The 18,529-nt window shown below is 35.8% G+C and overlaps 1 protein-coding gene across 2 annotated transcripts; it reads right to left on the reverse strand.

Moving 5' to 3' along the window:
* Nucleotides 1-532: 532 nt before the first annotated feature.
* Nucleotides 533-15,075, reverse strand: kdm4ab (lysine (K)-specific demethylase 4A, genome duplicate b). Of its 2 annotated transcripts, none has more exons than XM_052548839.1 (22): nucleotides 14,946-15,075; nucleotides 13,338-13,490; nucleotides 13,065-13,240; nucleotides 12,878-12,992; nucleotides 12,573-12,766; nucleotides 12,370-12,419; nucleotides 12,169-12,272; nucleotides 11,594-11,731; nucleotides 10,874-11,094; nucleotides 10,620-10,774; nucleotides 9,786-10,186; nucleotides 8,925-9,033; nucleotides 8,676-8,848; nucleotides 8,284-8,473; nucleotides 6,310-6,386; nucleotides 6,076-6,131; nucleotides 5,769-5,877; nucleotides 4,583-4,771; nucleotides 3,361-3,531; nucleotides 3,158-3,277; nucleotides 1,959-2,051; nucleotides 533-1,831 (listed from the first exon to the last, which is right to left on the reverse strand). In XM_052548839.1, the coding sequence occupies exons 2-22, from the start codon at nucleotides 13,464-13,466 to the stop codon at nucleotides 1,691-1,693; spliced, it is 3,111 nt and encodes a 1,036-aa protein (XP_052404799.1). In that variant the 5' UTR covers nucleotides 13,467-13,490; nucleotides 14,946-15,075; the 3' UTR covers nucleotides 533-1,690. The 2 variants fall into 2 exon arrangements, with proteins under 2 accessions (XP_052404799.1, XP_052404798.1); XM_052548838.1 differs by having other exon boundaries at nucleotides 3,361-3,534.
* Nucleotides 15,076-18,529: the final 3,454 nt, after the last annotated feature.

The raw sequence follows: 18,529 nt of genomic DNA on the forward strand, positions 1-18,529 counted from the left end.
ACGTTATGAGTGTGAATGCATAAACTGACATGAGAAACGGGAGACTGAAGTATTTTCAGACACACCTTAAAGTAAGCATCAAATTAAAGGGATAGTTCACCCAAAAATGAAAATTATGTCATCAATTACTCACCCTCATGTTGTTCTAAAACTGTAAGACCACTCGGAACACAAATTAAGATATTTTTTGATGCATGCAAAGAGCTCTTAACACGATCAAGGCTTAGAAAAGTAGCATGGAGATCGGTAAAATAATCGGGGATTCAACCGTAATTTTACAAAGCTACAAGAATACTTTTTGTGTTAAAAAAAAAAAGAAAAAAAGAAAAACGGTTGGTTTTATGTCGTAAAGCATGAAACCACCTAATCCTAACCAAAAAACATAAAAAAACACTCCAGGATGATGGAAAAGTGCTATAAGTTTAATTTATTTCTGTGTTTTGGCCTCCAAAATGATTCTTGCATCTTTGATTCTTTGGATGTGTATGCAGGCTGTGACATGAAACAAGTCTTAAATGAAACAAACAACAAGTTCAAGGAGGGTAGGAGACATTGCTTTTAATTTAAAAATAAAGTTTTTAGGCTTAAATTAACAATGCATCTCTAATCCAATTTAAAGGAACTTAATGCCTACTGCACAAAACAACTGAAGACAAAGATCTGTAATGCTATACAGCTAAAGGAATCTCCACAAAACAATTAAAAAATGTAGGTTATTTAAATGAGGCATCTCTTTGGCACGCTTTAAATGGAGCGCATCAAGAGGTTGCCTTCCCTGCCTTAAGTACAATGAAACTCAACTGAAGAGGGGGAGAAACATGGTGGATAAGTGCACCAGTTCGACCATGACTGGTCACAAGTCACTCTTACCTGTGTTGGCATAGTAATGCAACTAAGAGTAGAAAAAGTAGAGAAAATCTTGCTTTAACACATATAAATACATATTTTTACAAACAAAGTTAATCCAGAACTAATATGCAATAAGGAAACTGGCATTCCTTTCACTTCAACAAAAAGAAAATCTTTAAATAAAACAAAATACAAAGCTGCTGTATCCACCTAAACGTGAGAGTATAAAGCTAGTTTTTCTATAATGTCTCATGTTTACAGTAGATCACACATGAGAGCTGCTCGTACTATTAAAGACTAGATTCATCCATGAGATTCAGATATTGCCAAGCACTTTAAGACCTATAAAAAAAGGTCAGCAGGATGGCGCATCCACACTGACTAAAGATTTGTCTGACGGGCTAAAGGTCTGTTCATGTGCGGTCAGCCAGTGGGTCTGCAGGGAGGTCATTAAAAAACAGTTGAAACATTACAACCACCTGATTGAAGACAGTAGGAGTTGGAGAGCTGTTCAACGCCCCCGCTGAGCCTGAGCCGGTTGTGTGCGGTCTGAACAAACAAACACTCTTACACAAGACATTCCTAGCATTTAATCTCTGGGACTCTTATCTGTGCCGGCTGAAGACCGTCCACAGTAATGAGAATTCATACTTAGCCAGAAGGTCTAAAACTTGGATCTTGGTGGTTTTTTTTTTCTTTTTAACAAAAGGCCCTGTACAATATTTGCAGTTGTCTGATCACATGATGACATTTGTCCACTTTAAACATAGAGACATCTAGTCCAGCCTGTTTTTCGGGTGAATTGATCGGTTTGTTAAAGACACTGTCTGTGTGGAGTAAGCTACTCCATGATGGCTCTGTACATGACCGGTTCGATGTAGTCCTCTCTATAGCGGGAGTTGATCACACGCTGTCTTTTCGAGTCTTGCTTCACCTCCTTCTCCACAAACACTCCTTTGAAGCGCATATCCGAGGCCACAGACTAAGGAAAGAAATAAAACATATTTAATGTCTGTTAAGCCACTTGATGTTCTGCTTTGTAATCAGTTTCTTGATGGTGTACTGCACATTATCATTTAATGAGGCAGTGCCCGCAGGAAGTCACTCACCAAGCGGGCTTTAACACGTTTGGGAAGCTCCTCGTCCAAACTGTACACGTCTTCCCTCTTTACAGTAAGCTGAGAGTCATCTTCAAATTCCACCTGGAAAATAATTCAGGGCCATTATAATATTGACATTTTAACATGGAATCATGTGCATTTAGATCTCTGCTCAGGCGAGCTGCCATTGAGGACATTATGAAATGGTATAGAAATTGCTTAGCAATGGCAAACAATTTACATTTACACTGCCTTCAGGTAATGGAAGAACAATCTTATTTCCAAGTGTGACTGTACACCTATGTTGTATTCATTTTGTGTACTGCTGATGAAGGACAGCTATAATGTTTGCCAGAAAATCTCATGTAGTTGCGTAATTAAGCAACGGGGTTGACACTATGTTAAAATATGAAGAGTCATAAACAAATCACAAACCTAATGCACATCCTCTCATCTTAATTTTCCTGTATTTTTACTAAAAATCCTGTCTTGGTAAGTGGAAAACTTTTTGGGTTGTTTTTCCTGACTGAAATCTCTTAAAATGTGTTGCATCATAAAGCTGACTCCCACATTGTTAAAGAATTGTTTATTCTCATTATACGATACCATTAAAAAATGGGTGGTCTGTCATTTTTCTAAATGTTTAGAAAGAATGTTTACTTTATTTATGTAAAATAAATAAATGCAGAAATTTCCCTTTTTTTTGTGTGTGTGTTTTTTTTTTTTTTTAAGTAATTTATTCCTGTAATGCAAAGCTGAATATTCTAAAGTATAAATTTTTCAAATAAAATCTAATGGACAAATATTTAAACAGTAGTATAAGATTAATTTATTAGCAATAACTGTAGAAAAACAAACAAACAAAAATAAATATTATTATTTGACCACTGGTTTATATCGTGTTGTTGTTTTATAAAAGCCACAATCCAGTAGAGTCTGTGGGTTACAGCGATTTAACCATGGGTAAGGAGTGTGCCCAAGGTAAATGGGGCCTTCTGCTGAAATTTCACCTCTCACAGCTTACTACTTTAACAAAAGCAGCAACAGTAAGTTATGAAATTAAACTTTAACAGTACATAATACAGATTAGTCATCTGTCTTCTGATTCATTGCAAACAGTCCTCATACTGTGATGCATCTACTTTGCATCATCTGAATTTGAACTCTAACCCAAATAGCGCACACAAGTGTGTTTGCTGTCCTCTGACCTGGTACATTGGGATGATATGGTCAGACACAAATTTGGCTCCATAGATCAGGCCATCTGTCCAGAGCACTTGAACTACGTCTCCCTCCGATGGTGGACCGAGCTGCTTACAGTCTCTATTCTGAAAAATAAACACCAGCAGGGCTTCACTACACTGCTTTTAATCATCCAACATTGTTTTGAGCTGTGTAACCCCTTACGTACCACTATATCCTCAGGGAACAAGTTGTCACTGAACGAGCCATCATCAAAGACAACCTCATAAAAGGTGGCCTGAGTCAGCTCAACCACCTCACAATGGTAGTATCGGCCATTTTTGTGCTTGCAGATTACTTTCTGTCCCTTCTCCAACTCCCGCATTGATGCCTTGTTGCGCTGCTGAAGAAAACATCAGATATTTTTTGCATGGTTAACAATAATGCTCTGACTTAACAGATTTCAGCAGGCAAAAAACTTATGACATTACATACTGTACTAGTCACCAAGCTGCACAACAAAATAATATTAACAGGTCTTGGTGGAAACAGACATTAAATATATAGTGGCTCAAAGAAAAGATAAACAACCCAGACAAAATTACAGTAATTTCACAATTACTTGAACTAACATTTTACAACTTGAACTAACCTTGTCTTGTTATAAATAAAAAGGTCAAACTATCTGATATTTTATGAGACTTAATGACCTTGATACACAAGCTGTGTCCCAATTCAGAGACCGCATCCTTCGAAGGCCAAATGCGTCACAGTGGGACGTTGAAGGCTGTCCCATTTCGAAGCTTCCTTTAAATGTGGCCTTCATTTCCCTGGCCATGTAGGGTACCACAAATGGAGCCTTCATGGCCCAAACTATCCCAAGACTCATTGCACTCTGGTGCCAAAAATAGTCAATACTTCATTACACTTATTTGAATATCTATATAAATGTTACAAAACAATCTTTAAAGTGGTTTAAATGTTGACTTCCATATTCTGATAGTTTAGACACAATATAGTTTATTATGTACATAATTAGACCAAGCTGTTTTGTTTTCAGACAGATGAATATAACTTTTAAAAGTCCATCAATGTTACTTCCACTCGTCAATATCAGTGCTCACAGTCACTATTCCCCTTCGGCTAAAGCATCCCTTTAGACCATGCTTGGTATGAACGTTTCAGCCTCTGTAGTTCATGTTTTTTTAAGAGATGGAGTCCCTGAATTGGGACAAAGCTACAGTTTGAGGTTCAGATGGCACTAAATGATAGCATGTCTTTCTTTATTTTTGGCAGGCCAAATTTGCACCAATATTATATAAAGCATCGATTTTTTGCACATCCCTTAATGTATTTAGCACAAAAACAGTGAATTTGCTTCTATGTGCATTTCCATTGTTTAGCGGTCATATCTAGCTATAATTCTGCACATGTCTGGGTTGTGTCTGTACCTCTATTTGGATGCCACCCTTATGCCTCCAGCAGGTATAGTAGACCACAAACGGCCAATCATCTGGGTGCATTTGAACTCCAGCTGCCTGTGCACAGCTCGGGTGAAAGGAAGTGGAACAGCGGCCATGTGAGCACTGCACACAGCAACCCGTGCTCTTCTTCACCCATTTACGGCAAAACTGGCATTTCTAAAAAGAAACCTGTGTTAGTTATGTCTTTGACCTTAGAAATAGACTTGGGCTCAGGCAAGGCAAAGACAAGTTCAAATGAAAGTTACACAGGAAGTAATTTGTTAAAACTATTTCTTAATGATTCATTAAAGGTTTAATGAAGCGATTACATTACAAAAATCCACTTTTATTAGACTGCTTAACAGAAGCGCTATACAAACAGTGCTGGTGATTAATTAACTAGGAGTAGAGATGCTGCCAACCTACCGTTAATCTACTATTTTATTCAGTAATATGAGAATACTTCAGCTTTTCTCAGAATAGCAAAGCTTTTACAATAACAAGGTATGTTTTCCGATGAGTAACATGACAAAAGGCAGCACTGCCACATTTTGCTTCATTTTATATAAAAAAAGTTTAGGGTTAGTTTCTGGAAACTATGATACTTCTCAGATTCTTTAATAAATAGAAAGTTCAACAGAACAGCATTTACTCCAAATATATTTTTTGTACCAAATTTTTTTTTTCAATTTGTAACCCATATGTAAATATATAAATATCTGTCCTGCTAAATAAAAGTACTAATTTCTTGAAAAAATAAAATAAAAAAATAACTTGTGATTGACAGTGCAAGCAAACGGAGGCAAACAAAAACACACTCCTAAAATGTCTTTGTATTAACAGTTATGAATGTTGATTCATTTTAGTAAAATAGTTTATTAAAAATAAGTCTCTATGTGTCTCTTAATGTTTACAATTTTTTAGGGGAAATATCTGTGTTCAAATTGCATGTAACACCATGTTTTTATAAAATTATATTAATACGAAAGTTTGCAATTTTATTAATGTATTTAGTATGAATTTGTGAGTTCACAATTAATGTGGATACCCTAATTAAGAGCATCATTATTTTTGCCCTGGCCACGATTATAGATTTATATATTTTCCCCTTGTATGCGAATCAGCACTGAATTTAGATTGGTATTTCACATTTCTGTGCAAAACATTAACCTACCAGCTTAAATCTGTCAAACGGGATGCTACTGAGATCGACAGGACTGCGCTCTGCAATGTTCACGAAGCGAGCCTCCAGCACTGCTACGGCACATAATACATGAACCCACCTGCAACAAAAAACCACATTTTCAACCTAAGCAGGTTTCATCAGAGCCTATCTGAGGTAAAACCCTCAACATGAAGCGCTGTCAGCAGCTGAGAGAGGCAGCTCACAAAACTGTCATTCATCTGAGAGGAATGCGTATAATTGAAAATAGCTGGTGTTTACTGTAAGGAGCTCCACCAAGAAGATCTTGGCTACCTACTTGTCATTGTTGGCCTTCTGCAGAGCTCCTCCTCTTAGAGAGCACAAACAGCAGTCCTGAGGGAAAGACACAAACACTTAGTCACACCCCTGGGAATAAGAAACAGATGAGTAAAAGTAGGTGCAACTGGAAAAAAAACCTCATCATGCATGATGGCCAGACGAAAGAGTGCCCCCTAGCATCTTAAAACATGCATAGCAGAAACTGTAAACATGCTCAAATGAACCGACTGACCTGAGTTATGGCATTAGCTTCACAGCGAGAACATCTCCACTCATCCAGATTAGTATCCTGAGACACACCGTAACAACCTGCAGACAAAACATTCACAATTCAACGAATTACCTCATTACATTTTCAAAAACATATGGATAGCAGACAAATTACATGAATGAACCTTTCTTTTGGAACATAAAAACTAGGTTATCATTTTATACCAGTCAATAAGGGAAGAATCTCCATACACTTTAATGTTGTTTGACATTTAAATATGACATTAGACAAATTGTTACGGAGACTATGTTTTGCTTTTAAATAAACTAAAAGAAGAAATGTGAACAACTTAGGCACATGCATTGAGAAAGTAAAGAGATTCAGTTATGATTTTATGCTTACTTTAAACAGTCCTGTTTATGTGACTTTCAAATAAGAACAAATATTCCAGGTAGTCTCCTTTTATGAGGTTATATATACTCAGTAAGATCTTTTTTTTTCTTTTTTTTAGTAGTCTCTTATGCGAATTAAAAAAAACTTTTTTATATATACATATAAAAAAAATATTACAATTTAAACTAACTTGTCTATTAAGAAATGTACAGTAATTTATTAATATGATGGCAATCTGAATTACATATGTTTTCAGTGTCACATGATCCTTCAGAAATCACTATAATATGCAAAAAGTATGATAAAGATACATTTCTTTTTATCATTAATTTTGAAAAAACAGTTTTGCTTAATATCAAGGAAATCATTAGATATTTTTTTCAGGAATTTCTGATAAATTTTCAATAAAAATAGAAATATGTAATATTGTAATATTTTTGATTAAATAAATGTGTCCTTGCTGAATAAAAGCATCAATCCCAAATCTTAAAGGGTAGAGAAACCAAGAATATGTATTAAGCAGTCCCTCCAGAAAAACGCCATTATGTGATCGCTTGATTTAATGCATAATCAGCCCAAAGGCCGCATATTTATGCTGGGTCGCATTTTTTCAAATACGCTGCTCTTTTGCCGCATAAATTACCAATTTCAGAAAGCAAAATATGCGGGGCTAGCATGATTTCATAATCCCTGTATTTTCTTTGCAAAAAACTCACATATAAATTATCAGAAAGTTGAAAAATGTTGCGTTTACTTCACACAAGTAAAGCGCCATTTTCCCCCTATTTCCATGGGAACCGTATGAAGTGATGTAATTACTTGACGTGAACATCATCTGCAAACCCCGCGGTGAAACTAGGGTGAAACTTGAAGCGCGCAAATCACTCTTATTTGCCAACAAAAATAAGCGCAAAAAAACCGCGCGAAGCAGTTTCCCGATTTGTTACATGACAGTGGAGCCAAATTATATTGCGAGAACTTGCAAAAACTGCGGGTTGATGAAATGGAGAAAAAAAGGTGATTCCCCCAACACCCCCTTCTCACTATGCTACTAACACTGTTGTAGTTTCATTCAGAAGTTGATGCAACTTTTTTGTTATAGAACAGTACCAAAAACTTACAGTTGTAATTATATTAGTAGTATGTAAAATAATTTACGTTGCAGTAAGAGATTACAACTTAAATATTCTGTGATTTTGTATGCTCGCTTATCATAGGAAGTAATCTTTACATTAAGGTAGCCTAGTGATAAAAACTTTTCATCAAACCGCACGTTTGCAAGTTCACGCAATTTCATCGCATAAAATTGCAAAAATATCCCGCATATTCCATCACATTTTTTAAGAAAACATGCCACAAAATCTAGGATTTTTGCCCGCGACAATCAGAAAAAAAATCTGCGTTTTTCTGGAGGGACTGATTAAGAAAGTAAAATCTGTACAAAATGTTTAATAAACTGCATGTATTAAAAAAGGGAAATAATTGTTTTTTTGTTGTTGTTTTTTTTTTTTTTTTAATGCGCTTAAAGCCTGCCACTGCTGTGTGTGATATCATATCAAGTGCAGGTATTTCAGTGATAACAGATAGTGATAAACCGCTTACTTGTATGTACGCGTACACTACACACAGAGCAGCTGATGAGTTGGCTAGTTCCGTCTTCCTCCACATTGGGAGTGGACAGGTGTCCTTCAGAGCTGCTGGTGAAGCACATCTCTGGAATCAGTGGCTTGCTCCTCTCTTTGTCTCCTCCTTCAGCTGCAGAACTACTCTGGCTCAGGCTGATTATATCACTCTATATGGAAGAAACAGCAAAGTGCACACGCACAGCACAGTCTTACAGTGGGTCCACAAATCATTTTAATCAAATCTCAAAATACATCAGACTTCAGCGTGTGTAATTTCTGAGCCCCTGGCAGTATCAAACAGCCAAAGAAGACTGAGTTGCTTTGCAATATGCAATGAGAGATTTTTGTGATGGTAATAGTATGTGTTACCTCTGTGTATGTGTGAAAGAGAGCACACACTGCACAGTATGGAGGTTGCTGGCCCATGCGGAAGTTAAAATCCTTCTCGACTCTAAAGTTGCGTGGCTTGCTTTGCCACATGGGAGCAAGGAGTCTGGCCCAGGGATCGTTCTCCTCTGGCTCAGCTGCTGGCACTTGAATCTCTGTGGAGAGAAGGAGTTAATTAGAAAGAGCACAAACAGTGATGCGACAACTGAACAATGTGAAGCAGATCCTAACCGTCATCACTGGAGCTCTCACGGAGCAGGGGATGCATGCGTGGCAATTTATTGAGTGGCTGCAGTTTCCTCTTCATGCTCTTATTCTCGTTCTCTCCTTCGATTTCAAGCTGAAAAGAAGCAAGAGAGGAGTTCATTTTCATTTGGATTCATTAATGTTGTTGAGGTGATTAAAAAAAAAAAAAAAAAAAAAACATTAACACACACTACAGTTCAAAAGTTTGGAGTTGCCATGCTTTTTAAAATGCTGTCGAAGTCTCTTATGCTCACCAAGGCTGTATTTTTAAATAGTTTGAATATGTTTAAAAATCTACTTTGTTCCTGTGATGGCAAAGCCCATTTTTCAGCAGCAATTACTCCAAATCTTCAGTGTCACAAGATCACATTAAATCATTCTGAGTCTATCAGAAATTACTCTAAATTATTCAAATCTTTGATAAAAAGAGTTCAAAACTACAGCATTTATCATTTATTTGAACATTAACATTATAAATGTGTTTATGGTTCCTTTTAAATCACATGAACATGTCCTTAGTGAATAAGAGTACATAATTTTGTATGCTGTTGATTATAATGTTGTGATTGCTAAGTTCATTTAAATTATTTAAAATGGTTGATTTTCTTTAGCATTTAATTTTTTTAATCAATTCAAACAAATATTATATAGTTCCAATCTATAGGCCTTTAATCAGCAATTACATGCAAATAATCAATGGCTTATTAAATTATTTTATAATCAATAATCTGCTGTTTTAATTGCCTAATATTTAGTTACTTGGTTTTTTTATATGCTACAGTACTATAAATTTATTTGAATTGCCCCTATCAAACACAAACACACCAAGTCAATATATGCACCAACCTTTGTGTTTGGTTCTGGCGTATTTGGCCTCACATCTGGTTTGACGTCTGGCTCATCGAGGTCTTCTCTGGGTGTCTCTGTGCTGGGTTGTTGAGGTTTATGGAGCACTGATCTTGCTGCATAGCTGTGGACCTGCAGGGCATCTGAAGGGCTCAGGGTCCGGTGAAAGAGAAGGCTCGCCACCCCTGGTTTGGTGGAAATCCGTGGCACAGCTGACAGGCAGTGAGGGACAGTAGGGACAGATGCTATAGAGAGGTGACGCTGTGGGAAGGACTGTGCACAGGCTGAAGAAGGGTTTGCATCCCTCACATGCTCCCTGGATGCAGTGCTTCTGGAACCAGGAAGCATCTTTAAACTTGTGGAACCCGTCAGAGGCAGCAGGTCATCTTCATCTTTCAATTCTGAAATAGATATATAAATATTCACGATTAATCGCATCCAAAATAAAAGTTTTGGTATACATAATGTGTGTATGTACTATGCATATTTATTATGTATATATAAAATACACACACATGCATGAATATATTTTAGAAAATGTGTATGCTTATAGGTTAATTAAATATTAAATAATTGATATGAATATAAATATATACACATTTCATTACATATACATAATAAATATACACAGTACACAAACATACATTATGTTCACAAAAACTTTTATTTTGTATGTGATTAATCGTTGCCCAGCACAAATAAATAAATAAATATTATATCTCACTTAAAGTTGCCTTAGTTTGTCAATTCTGGAAATAAGCAATTAATGGTGACTGTCGCTGCAAACCCCTTAACATGATTATATATAATTTAGGCCACTACACCATAACGCACCTGTATACTCTCTGCATTGTTCGGTGTATGTAGTCAAGCGGCTCTTCTTGCCATATTCAGCCTCCTCATCGTTTGCTTCACTCTTTGGAAGAACTTCCTCTGGTAAATCCAGACACACTCGGTGTCTTTTGGTTCCTATCCTTTGTTTAGCCAAGCTAATTCAGTTGGAAAAAGCAACATTTAAAACTGATATACACATGATTTCTTTTCACATATCATTATGTGCATATGAGAGTTTAGTGAGTGCTTTTCACCTTTTTTTTGGTCCTTCACTACTTCGGTTCTCGAAGCAGTGTTCCTGAGCACCACTTTTCCCGGCCTCTCCACCTAAAAACTCAGCTGCTTCGGGCGTAGGCTTGGAGTGGTCAATAGGAGCATTGTCCTTCCCCGCCAACCACAGCTCGTACCGTTCAGGCTGAAACTTCCTTACAAACACTTCCATGGAGATCTTCACCATGTCTTTTCTACAAGAACACTGAGGGAGAAAAAAATACCCAAAATTGATGCGTTTGAATGTGTAGTGTACATGCATTTCAGTATACAATAAATGCCACTGATTTAAGAAATTAACACTTTAATTCAGCAAGGACACATTATATTGATCCAAGTTGACAGTAAAGTCATGATTAAAGGTCATAATGTTTTAAACATTTCAAATAAATGCAGTTTTTTTGAACACCGCAAAAACAGTAATATTGTGAAATGTGACAATTTAGAAAATATTTTCTATTTTAATGTATTTTCAAACTTTATTTACTGTGTTACATTAATATATTATTTATTTAGCGTTCCTGTAGCTCAACTGGTAGAGCATTGCATTAGCAAGCAAACTAGCGCAAGGTTGGGGGTTCGATTCCCCGGGAACACATGATAAAAATTGATAGCCTGAATACACTAAGTCGCTTTGGATAAAAAGGTCTGCTAAAAGCATAAATTTAATTTAATTTAATTTAATTTAATTTATTCATTTTTACCAGAATGGCTTGCTTTCCGTAGTCAATCCATCGTCTTGTGGCAAAGTTGGTGGATTCAGCACAGTTGAAACCATGGTTAAACCCTGCATGATAGCCATATGGAAATGTTATCATGAACTCTCCAGCTTCCTGAGTGATCTGCAAAGCATGAAAAGACAACGATATCACACACACACACACACAAAAAACAAAACAAAAAAACAATCGCAAATTGAGTTACAAAAATATATACATCAAGGAAACAGGGCCAGCTTTATACTGGATGCATAAGCAGAGTGGAAGCAGCGCAGGCCTGTTGTGCTTTCACACCGGCAGTGTTTGTGATCGCAGATGAACTTCAAGTTATGTACTGTAAATACACATAAGTATTGTAACAGGGTGCCACATTATTTAGTTGTGATGCAATTGTGTTCCCCTCACTGTCCAACACATACTGTGCACGTTATCTGCAGTGTTTCCTCTGTGTCTGATTACACTCTGCTTACAGATCCAGTGTGAAACGGGTCTAATACAGTCTATTATTAGTGATAAAAATCAAGTCATCAGTGGGACAAAATACACTCACAACAACATACCTTTTCAAAAGGAATGCCATACTTCTTTAGAATTGAGGGTGAAATAAGAGTCATCTTGTGCCTCAGAAATGCTTCACAGTTTTGTGAACTTCCGGGGAAAAAGCCTTGGAAAGACAATAGTAGGCAATATATATATATGAGCAAACGTAAATCGAGGAATATATTTTCTTGTACAGAACTGAGGAAACCAAGGCTGTTTACCTTTGGCTAACCGCTCCAGTCTTTTTCCATGTTCGGGAGGCACGCAGTACCTGTGAGATCATTCCAGACATATTTAGCACTTGGCATAAGGACAGACAATTACAGCTACCGTTTTCAAGCCCCGGGGTTCATCTACAAATGATTTTTATCTAGCAAAATCAAGTTAGCCTGAATTCTAGTCAAAGTTTGACAAGCGAACTTACCAAGACTTTGGTTCCCCGAAATGTAAGTAATTAATGCTGTAGAGATCCATGTCCTCAGTGTGCCAAGCAAAAGTGGTTTTCCACATTCCAAAGTAGAGGTAGGGTGTGTTCACTCCCTCTATAGTGATCCCACTCTCATGCTCCACGGTGTCAAGGATGGTATTCAAGTGCCCTACATTCCATTCCTTGACATCCTGCGTAAGACATGAAAAAGAAAACAATGACTCCATTCACATCACGGAGTACTCAAACCAAAAGTGAAACTATACAGAACCCATTCAGATTGCATTAAAGTGTCGACTCACTGGGTCATAAAGGGTCCCATTCACATCAGCTCCGTAGATGGGAGGGTTAAAGGTAACATTTTTCCAGTATTTCCTCTCAAGCTCTTCAAAATCATCATACCGGGGGCTGCAAAACCTTACAGGGAGGGCAGATGAGGTTATAATCAGTTTCAACTGGAAAATGCGTAACAGGGTTAACAAGACCTACTTGTCACTGTTGGCTGTTTTACGGAACTCTTTCACAGTCATGGCTTTTTTCTGGATGTTGTACTGGGTGAACAGCCCTGACTGCCCAGTCACAACCTGCTGAATTGGTGCAGGTATTAGCAAGTCATCAATGTCATCGTATGAACGTCGAGGCTTCCAGTTTTTGGGCGGGACGATCTGTAGTTAAGCAAAATCAACAGAATTTCATCCACCTTTTTTTCTTTTAACAAAAGAAGCTTAAGCTACAGGGTAAAGAGAAGCATTTTCCTCTCACCTTGGCCAGGCCTGCCTTGTGTGCACCTTGGGACTCGATATATGCAACGTAGCGGCTGAAGTTCTTGAACTCTTCAACTGTGGGGTAAAAGGTCATTATACCCCTAGAAACCGGCATGTCAGATGCCATTTTGGCCAGCCAAGTCCTCAGCACCTGTATGGCAAATTGATTGGACTGTTATATCTCAATGTGCATCTAATATAAAGGGTACTATATAAGCAAATAATGACATTTCATAAATATAAAAGAGCATGTTACAAATATTATTGACATTAAAATGTGTCAAGTTTCATGCACTATATAACATGGGTTTTCAATCTTTCAGATACCACAGGGGATCTCCTAGTGCAAGGAACAAGTATCTTAAACTTTAAAAAGCAACTATGCCTACATAGTTTCTTGCATAAAAAACTAATTTATATGGTGACGTAAATATTAAATATGCCTAAAATATGTAGTATTTTCAATAATTTTTCTACTTTTCCTATTTTTTTTTTATTGTACTGCTAGTCATTTTATTTACATGTTTATTTATAATGTTTCACATCTTTAATCTAATTATTTTCTCTTAAATCTAACTTTTCCAAAGACCCCCTAAAAACTTAGAAGAGGGCCCAGGGACCTCAGTTTGAAAGCCCTTGCTATATAATATGTGACCCTGGACCACAAAACCAAGTTGCTGGGGTATTAAAAAAAAATATATTAATGTTCCATGAAGCTATTTTGTACATTTCCAACCGTAAATATATCAAAACCTACTTTTGAACATTAAAGGTAATTGTCTCAATTTTTTTTGCACCCTCAGATTTTCAAATTGTTGTATTTCCACAAATATTTTCCTATCCTGACAAACCATACATCAAAGGAAAGCTTATTTATTCAGATTTCATATGATGTATAAATCTCAGTTTTGAGATATTGACCTTTATGACTGGCTTTGTGGTTCAGGATCACATATGTGGGATGACGTGAGAACAATTTTATATAAACATACAGATGGCAAGTCAATGTGGCTTAATTTAAACCACACAACACCACATTATTTACATGCTGGGTTGCTAGGTTTCATTAACTTTCTGTTTTAGACACACTTCACAGAACTGTGTGGAAAACATAAAACCACGTGTGAACAGGCTGACAAATAAGCCTTATATGGCTATGACAGAGAGACAAAACCTTATATTCGTCCAGCGCAGCCTGTAAAGCCTGTACACAATACACACCACGCCCATTCGCAAGCCCCGCCTTGTATTCAGAAGCTTTGATGCCGATTGGCTAAAGCCTGCGTCTCTTTAAAAGTCGAGTGGCTAGGCTAACGAGTTAGGCCAAACGTAAACATTATCATGTACAAAAACATCAGATAAGTTAATAGATTCAAACAATACAAAGTGCACGATATTCTATACAAAATGTAATAAGTACAAATGATAAATATAATATAAAACTTGCGCAAGTGAGGAAACTAGCTGTTGGTTGCAGTAGTGAAAGTGCAACCGTTAGCTCTCCGAAGCTAGCAACTTTACCACTATTATCAATGATTTTAAAACGTAAATTATAGAAATTGCGTATATTTTGAAAATAACAAGGAGGTAAAAAATAAATACTTACTGACTCTGTCGAACAAAACCCTAGTAACTGCCCTCAACCTTAGTATAGATGTTTAGCTAACAGCAGATGCTGCTTCTGATAAACCTCCATCAACACTCACGCACCACGCATGCGCGCACGGGATTTGTTTACTATTACTGGTCCACCCACGCCAGAGTCACCATAACCAATCAAATAACTGTCACGTTTACAGTTGCCTGCCTGCTATCTGCCAAACACTGTGTATTATCTTATGTTGTTGTTATAAACAGGAATACGATCGTTGTACACTTTCATTTTGTCTCACTTTAAATGTTGCGTTTTAAGAACAAATGAGTTGGACCCGTTAACATGGGGAATGATAAATAAATAATGAATATAAAGACACGTCTAAGTAAGCAAATTTATATGCATGGCCGCATGTATAAATCTGTTTTTATACAGTCTATGGTATGAATGTACCTTTTTTTTTTTACAATACCAATAAATAATACGACAAAATAATTAAATGAATAAATAAAACGTTTTTTAAAAACAAACGCAAATGCAGTTCAATATCTTATTATTTTATAACCTAAATATTTTATTTGTGTATATAATACTTTTAAAGGGATATACATACAGCCGGCATCTAGTCATATGTGGGCGTGTCGACAGCGGAGTCGGCGTGGGGGAAAACACTGCGAACATCGTGTGTATCTGAATGACAAAATGCACATATTGAGCGCTCATTCCCAGAGACGCGTAGAACAATTTTAATATTTTTTAACTTTAATATTCACATACACAAGTCCATATCGATATTTGATTCATTTTACAGCCTAAATATTGATGTATTAATTCAAAAATAGCCAAATTCCGTGACGTTCTGCTTTATACAGCAAGTTTGACTGGATTCCGCGATTCAATCGTTTCGCAAACACAGACGGGGTGAATTTATGAATGAAAGTGTAAAAGTTCTGACACAAAACTATAGTTGTTACGTGTCCAGACGCTTTTTTAAGTGGGTAAACGGCTTGTTCTGTGTCCAGCAGATAAATTAAAATCATACAGATCTGGAGCAACTTTAGGGTGAATTTTTTTTGGTAAGCTATCTCTTTAAATGGTCTACAGCAGGTTTTCTGAAATCTTCATATTTCATGAGCACTCCATAAATTCATCTATACATACATCCAACCAACCAATCATCCACCCATACTTCAAAATACTTGTCCCCTGTAGGGTCAATGGGATGTTGATGCTGATCACAAGAGCAATACACTCTATCTTATTTGGTGCATTACAGAAATGTAAGCTATTACATGTGTTGACATATTTAGATTCGTTTTAGATTTATTTTATGCCTCTCTGGCAAACCTCCAAAAAGAGATCTTAAATTGTGTTTTTAAAAAAATGAATTACTGAATAAAATCTGAATAGGCTACATTTTGTACACCTTTTTTTTTAAAACAGATGATTGTAGGCTAATGGTTTAAAGTAAGAAGGTGTTAGCTTACTATCAAAAATGTGCATAGATTGTTGTAAGTATTTTTGGTAACAGCTACTTTATTTAGCATTTTTAATGTTAAATTAGTTAAAGTAGACTTTAACTTCATTCAAATAATTTGAAATAATTTCATCTTGAGTTAGAGAGCAGGATGTGTGAATCACTGCAGCCATCTACTGGTCATTTCAATCAACTGATGCTCTTATAACTTACTGTACTTTAGATTATGTATGTTTGTTGTTTTATAACTTATTTTATCGCCCCTGTACTTTAGTTAATGTTATAATACCTTTTTTATATTTTTATTATCATTCTATATTAGTCAATATAGTGTTATTTTGTAATTATATCAACCTTATAGTAAACCTATAGTGTTATTTTATTAATTTATAACTTAAAACTTTAGTTATGCTATTTTTATAATTTACTTAAAGCCATTTTGGCTGTAAAAGTTATGGTCCTGCATTCACACACACAGAGCTGGTGAAATGGAGGGTCAACGGAGTGAGGATCCATCCATATGGTGCTTTATTAAAAGGTTTCAAATTATTACAGGCAGGGTAAATCACCAGCAGACAGCGAAATCAGAGAAGAGGCAAAAGCGGAGTCAAATCACAGGCTGAGGGTCAGGGCAGGCAGCAAATAATACAGAATCAAGAAAAACCATGCAGGGTCAAATACGGGAATCCAACAGAGAAATACAGGGGACCCTTCAGAAATGTCAGCCGAGGCAAAACAAGACTTTGCGATGTGAATGTGTGTTAATGTTGCTTTAATATTGCCGGAAGTGAAAGTTGGTATTCGGGTGATGGGGCCCTCTGGTGCCTACATTAGACATAGGTAATGTAATCAGACTACATTTATATTACTTTTATCTCGTTTTTCACATTGTTTTAAATGAGATAATGTAGTACCATATTGCTATAAAATACAGAAGAGTAAGAGTAAAATATGTTACATGAAGTGCATTAATCATTATATCACGTCAAGGTTTCCCAAATTGGGTTTTGTGAAGGAACTGCAGGGGGTTTGTAGTTTAATGAAAAGCTAATATATAAATCATAAAAATAAATAAAACAATTTTAAAATGAATCAAAATAAAACACTGAATAAAAATGTAATATTTTATTTGTTTACCTTCGTGTCATGTGACCATAACCAATGTCAGAGAACCATGAAGATATTATTTAATAATATAAATCCAGTGGTCAAATGTAGCCACCTGACTACCCTAGTAAAAAAGTAATATAATTAAAATACATTTATTTCATACTAAGTATAGTTCAAATCTATTAACATATTTACTGACAGTGCTTGAGACTTACTGATATAAAATTTACATTTTATTTGAAGTACTACTTGTGCACAATGCACATTTCTTAATATTATGTTTAAAACGTGTTTTAATGTATCATGTAGGATTCCATGATCTTTGAAAAATACTGATCTTTAAATGCAAGATATTTAGAGTGTACCTAAAGTATACTTACAACACTTAAGCATATATCTTTAGTTAATCTTCAGCACTAGTTTAAATAAATGCACAATTAAAGTGCATTAAATATAAAATTAGTTGTTCCAATTTAGCAGGCTTCAAGTATACCAGTTTAGTATGTACAATTGCAGGGTATTTGTATTAAGCGCATAAATATGTAAACAAATTTGTAGTATACTTAGCATGAAAAAAAGTATTTCAAATACATTTAGTATATTTATCTCACTAGGGTAGTTTCTGTGAATGTCCACAAAACTAGAAGACTTTGAGTGAATAAAAAATTTAAAAGATGAAAAAGAGGAATTAGGGAAAATCAATAAATTGTGAATACATTATTGCTATTGTGTAAATAAAATGTTATCAAGCTAATCCATAAAAAGTAACTGTAGTCTGATTTCTACTATTTGAAAATGTACTTTAATCTAATTACATGTACGTTTAGGCTTGCAGCACCTTTCACAAACAGTATTAAGGCGGAAACCCAAATGAAAATGATTTAATAAAAAAATACTGTTTTTGTTTCATGAAATGTAGTTTTAAAAGTTTTTTTTAGGCAATGATGTAATAATGTTTAGAGCTCAATTATGAGGTTATGAACAATTGTCATCGGAAATCACTCTTAAC

This window comes from Carassius gibelio, chromosome B2 (assembly GCF_023724105.1).
Source record: "Carassius gibelio isolate Cgi1373 ecotype wild population from Czech Republic chromosome B2, carGib1.2-hapl.c, whole genome shotgun sequence".
NCBI classification, from domain to species: domain Eukaryota; kingdom Metazoa; phylum Chordata; class Actinopteri; order Cypriniformes; family Cyprinidae; genus Carassius; species Carassius gibelio.

What these genes read in the sequence shown, in the direction of transcription:
- kdm4ab (XM_052548838.1), bottom strand. Translation starts at nt 13,466, where the DNA reads ATGGCATCTGACATGCCGGTTTCTAGGGGTATAATGACCTTTTACCCC. An exon ending in AGTGAAGGACCAAAAAAAAG is followed by an intron (nt 10,775 to 10,873) that starts GTGAAAAGCACT and finishes CAACTGAATTAG; the next exon opens with CTTGGCTAAACAAAGGATAG. An exon ending in CGTTTGACAGATTTAAGCTG is followed by an intron (nt 4,772 to 5,768) that starts GTAGGTTAATGT and finishes GTTTCTTTTTAG; the next exon opens with AAATGCCAGTTTTGCCGTAA.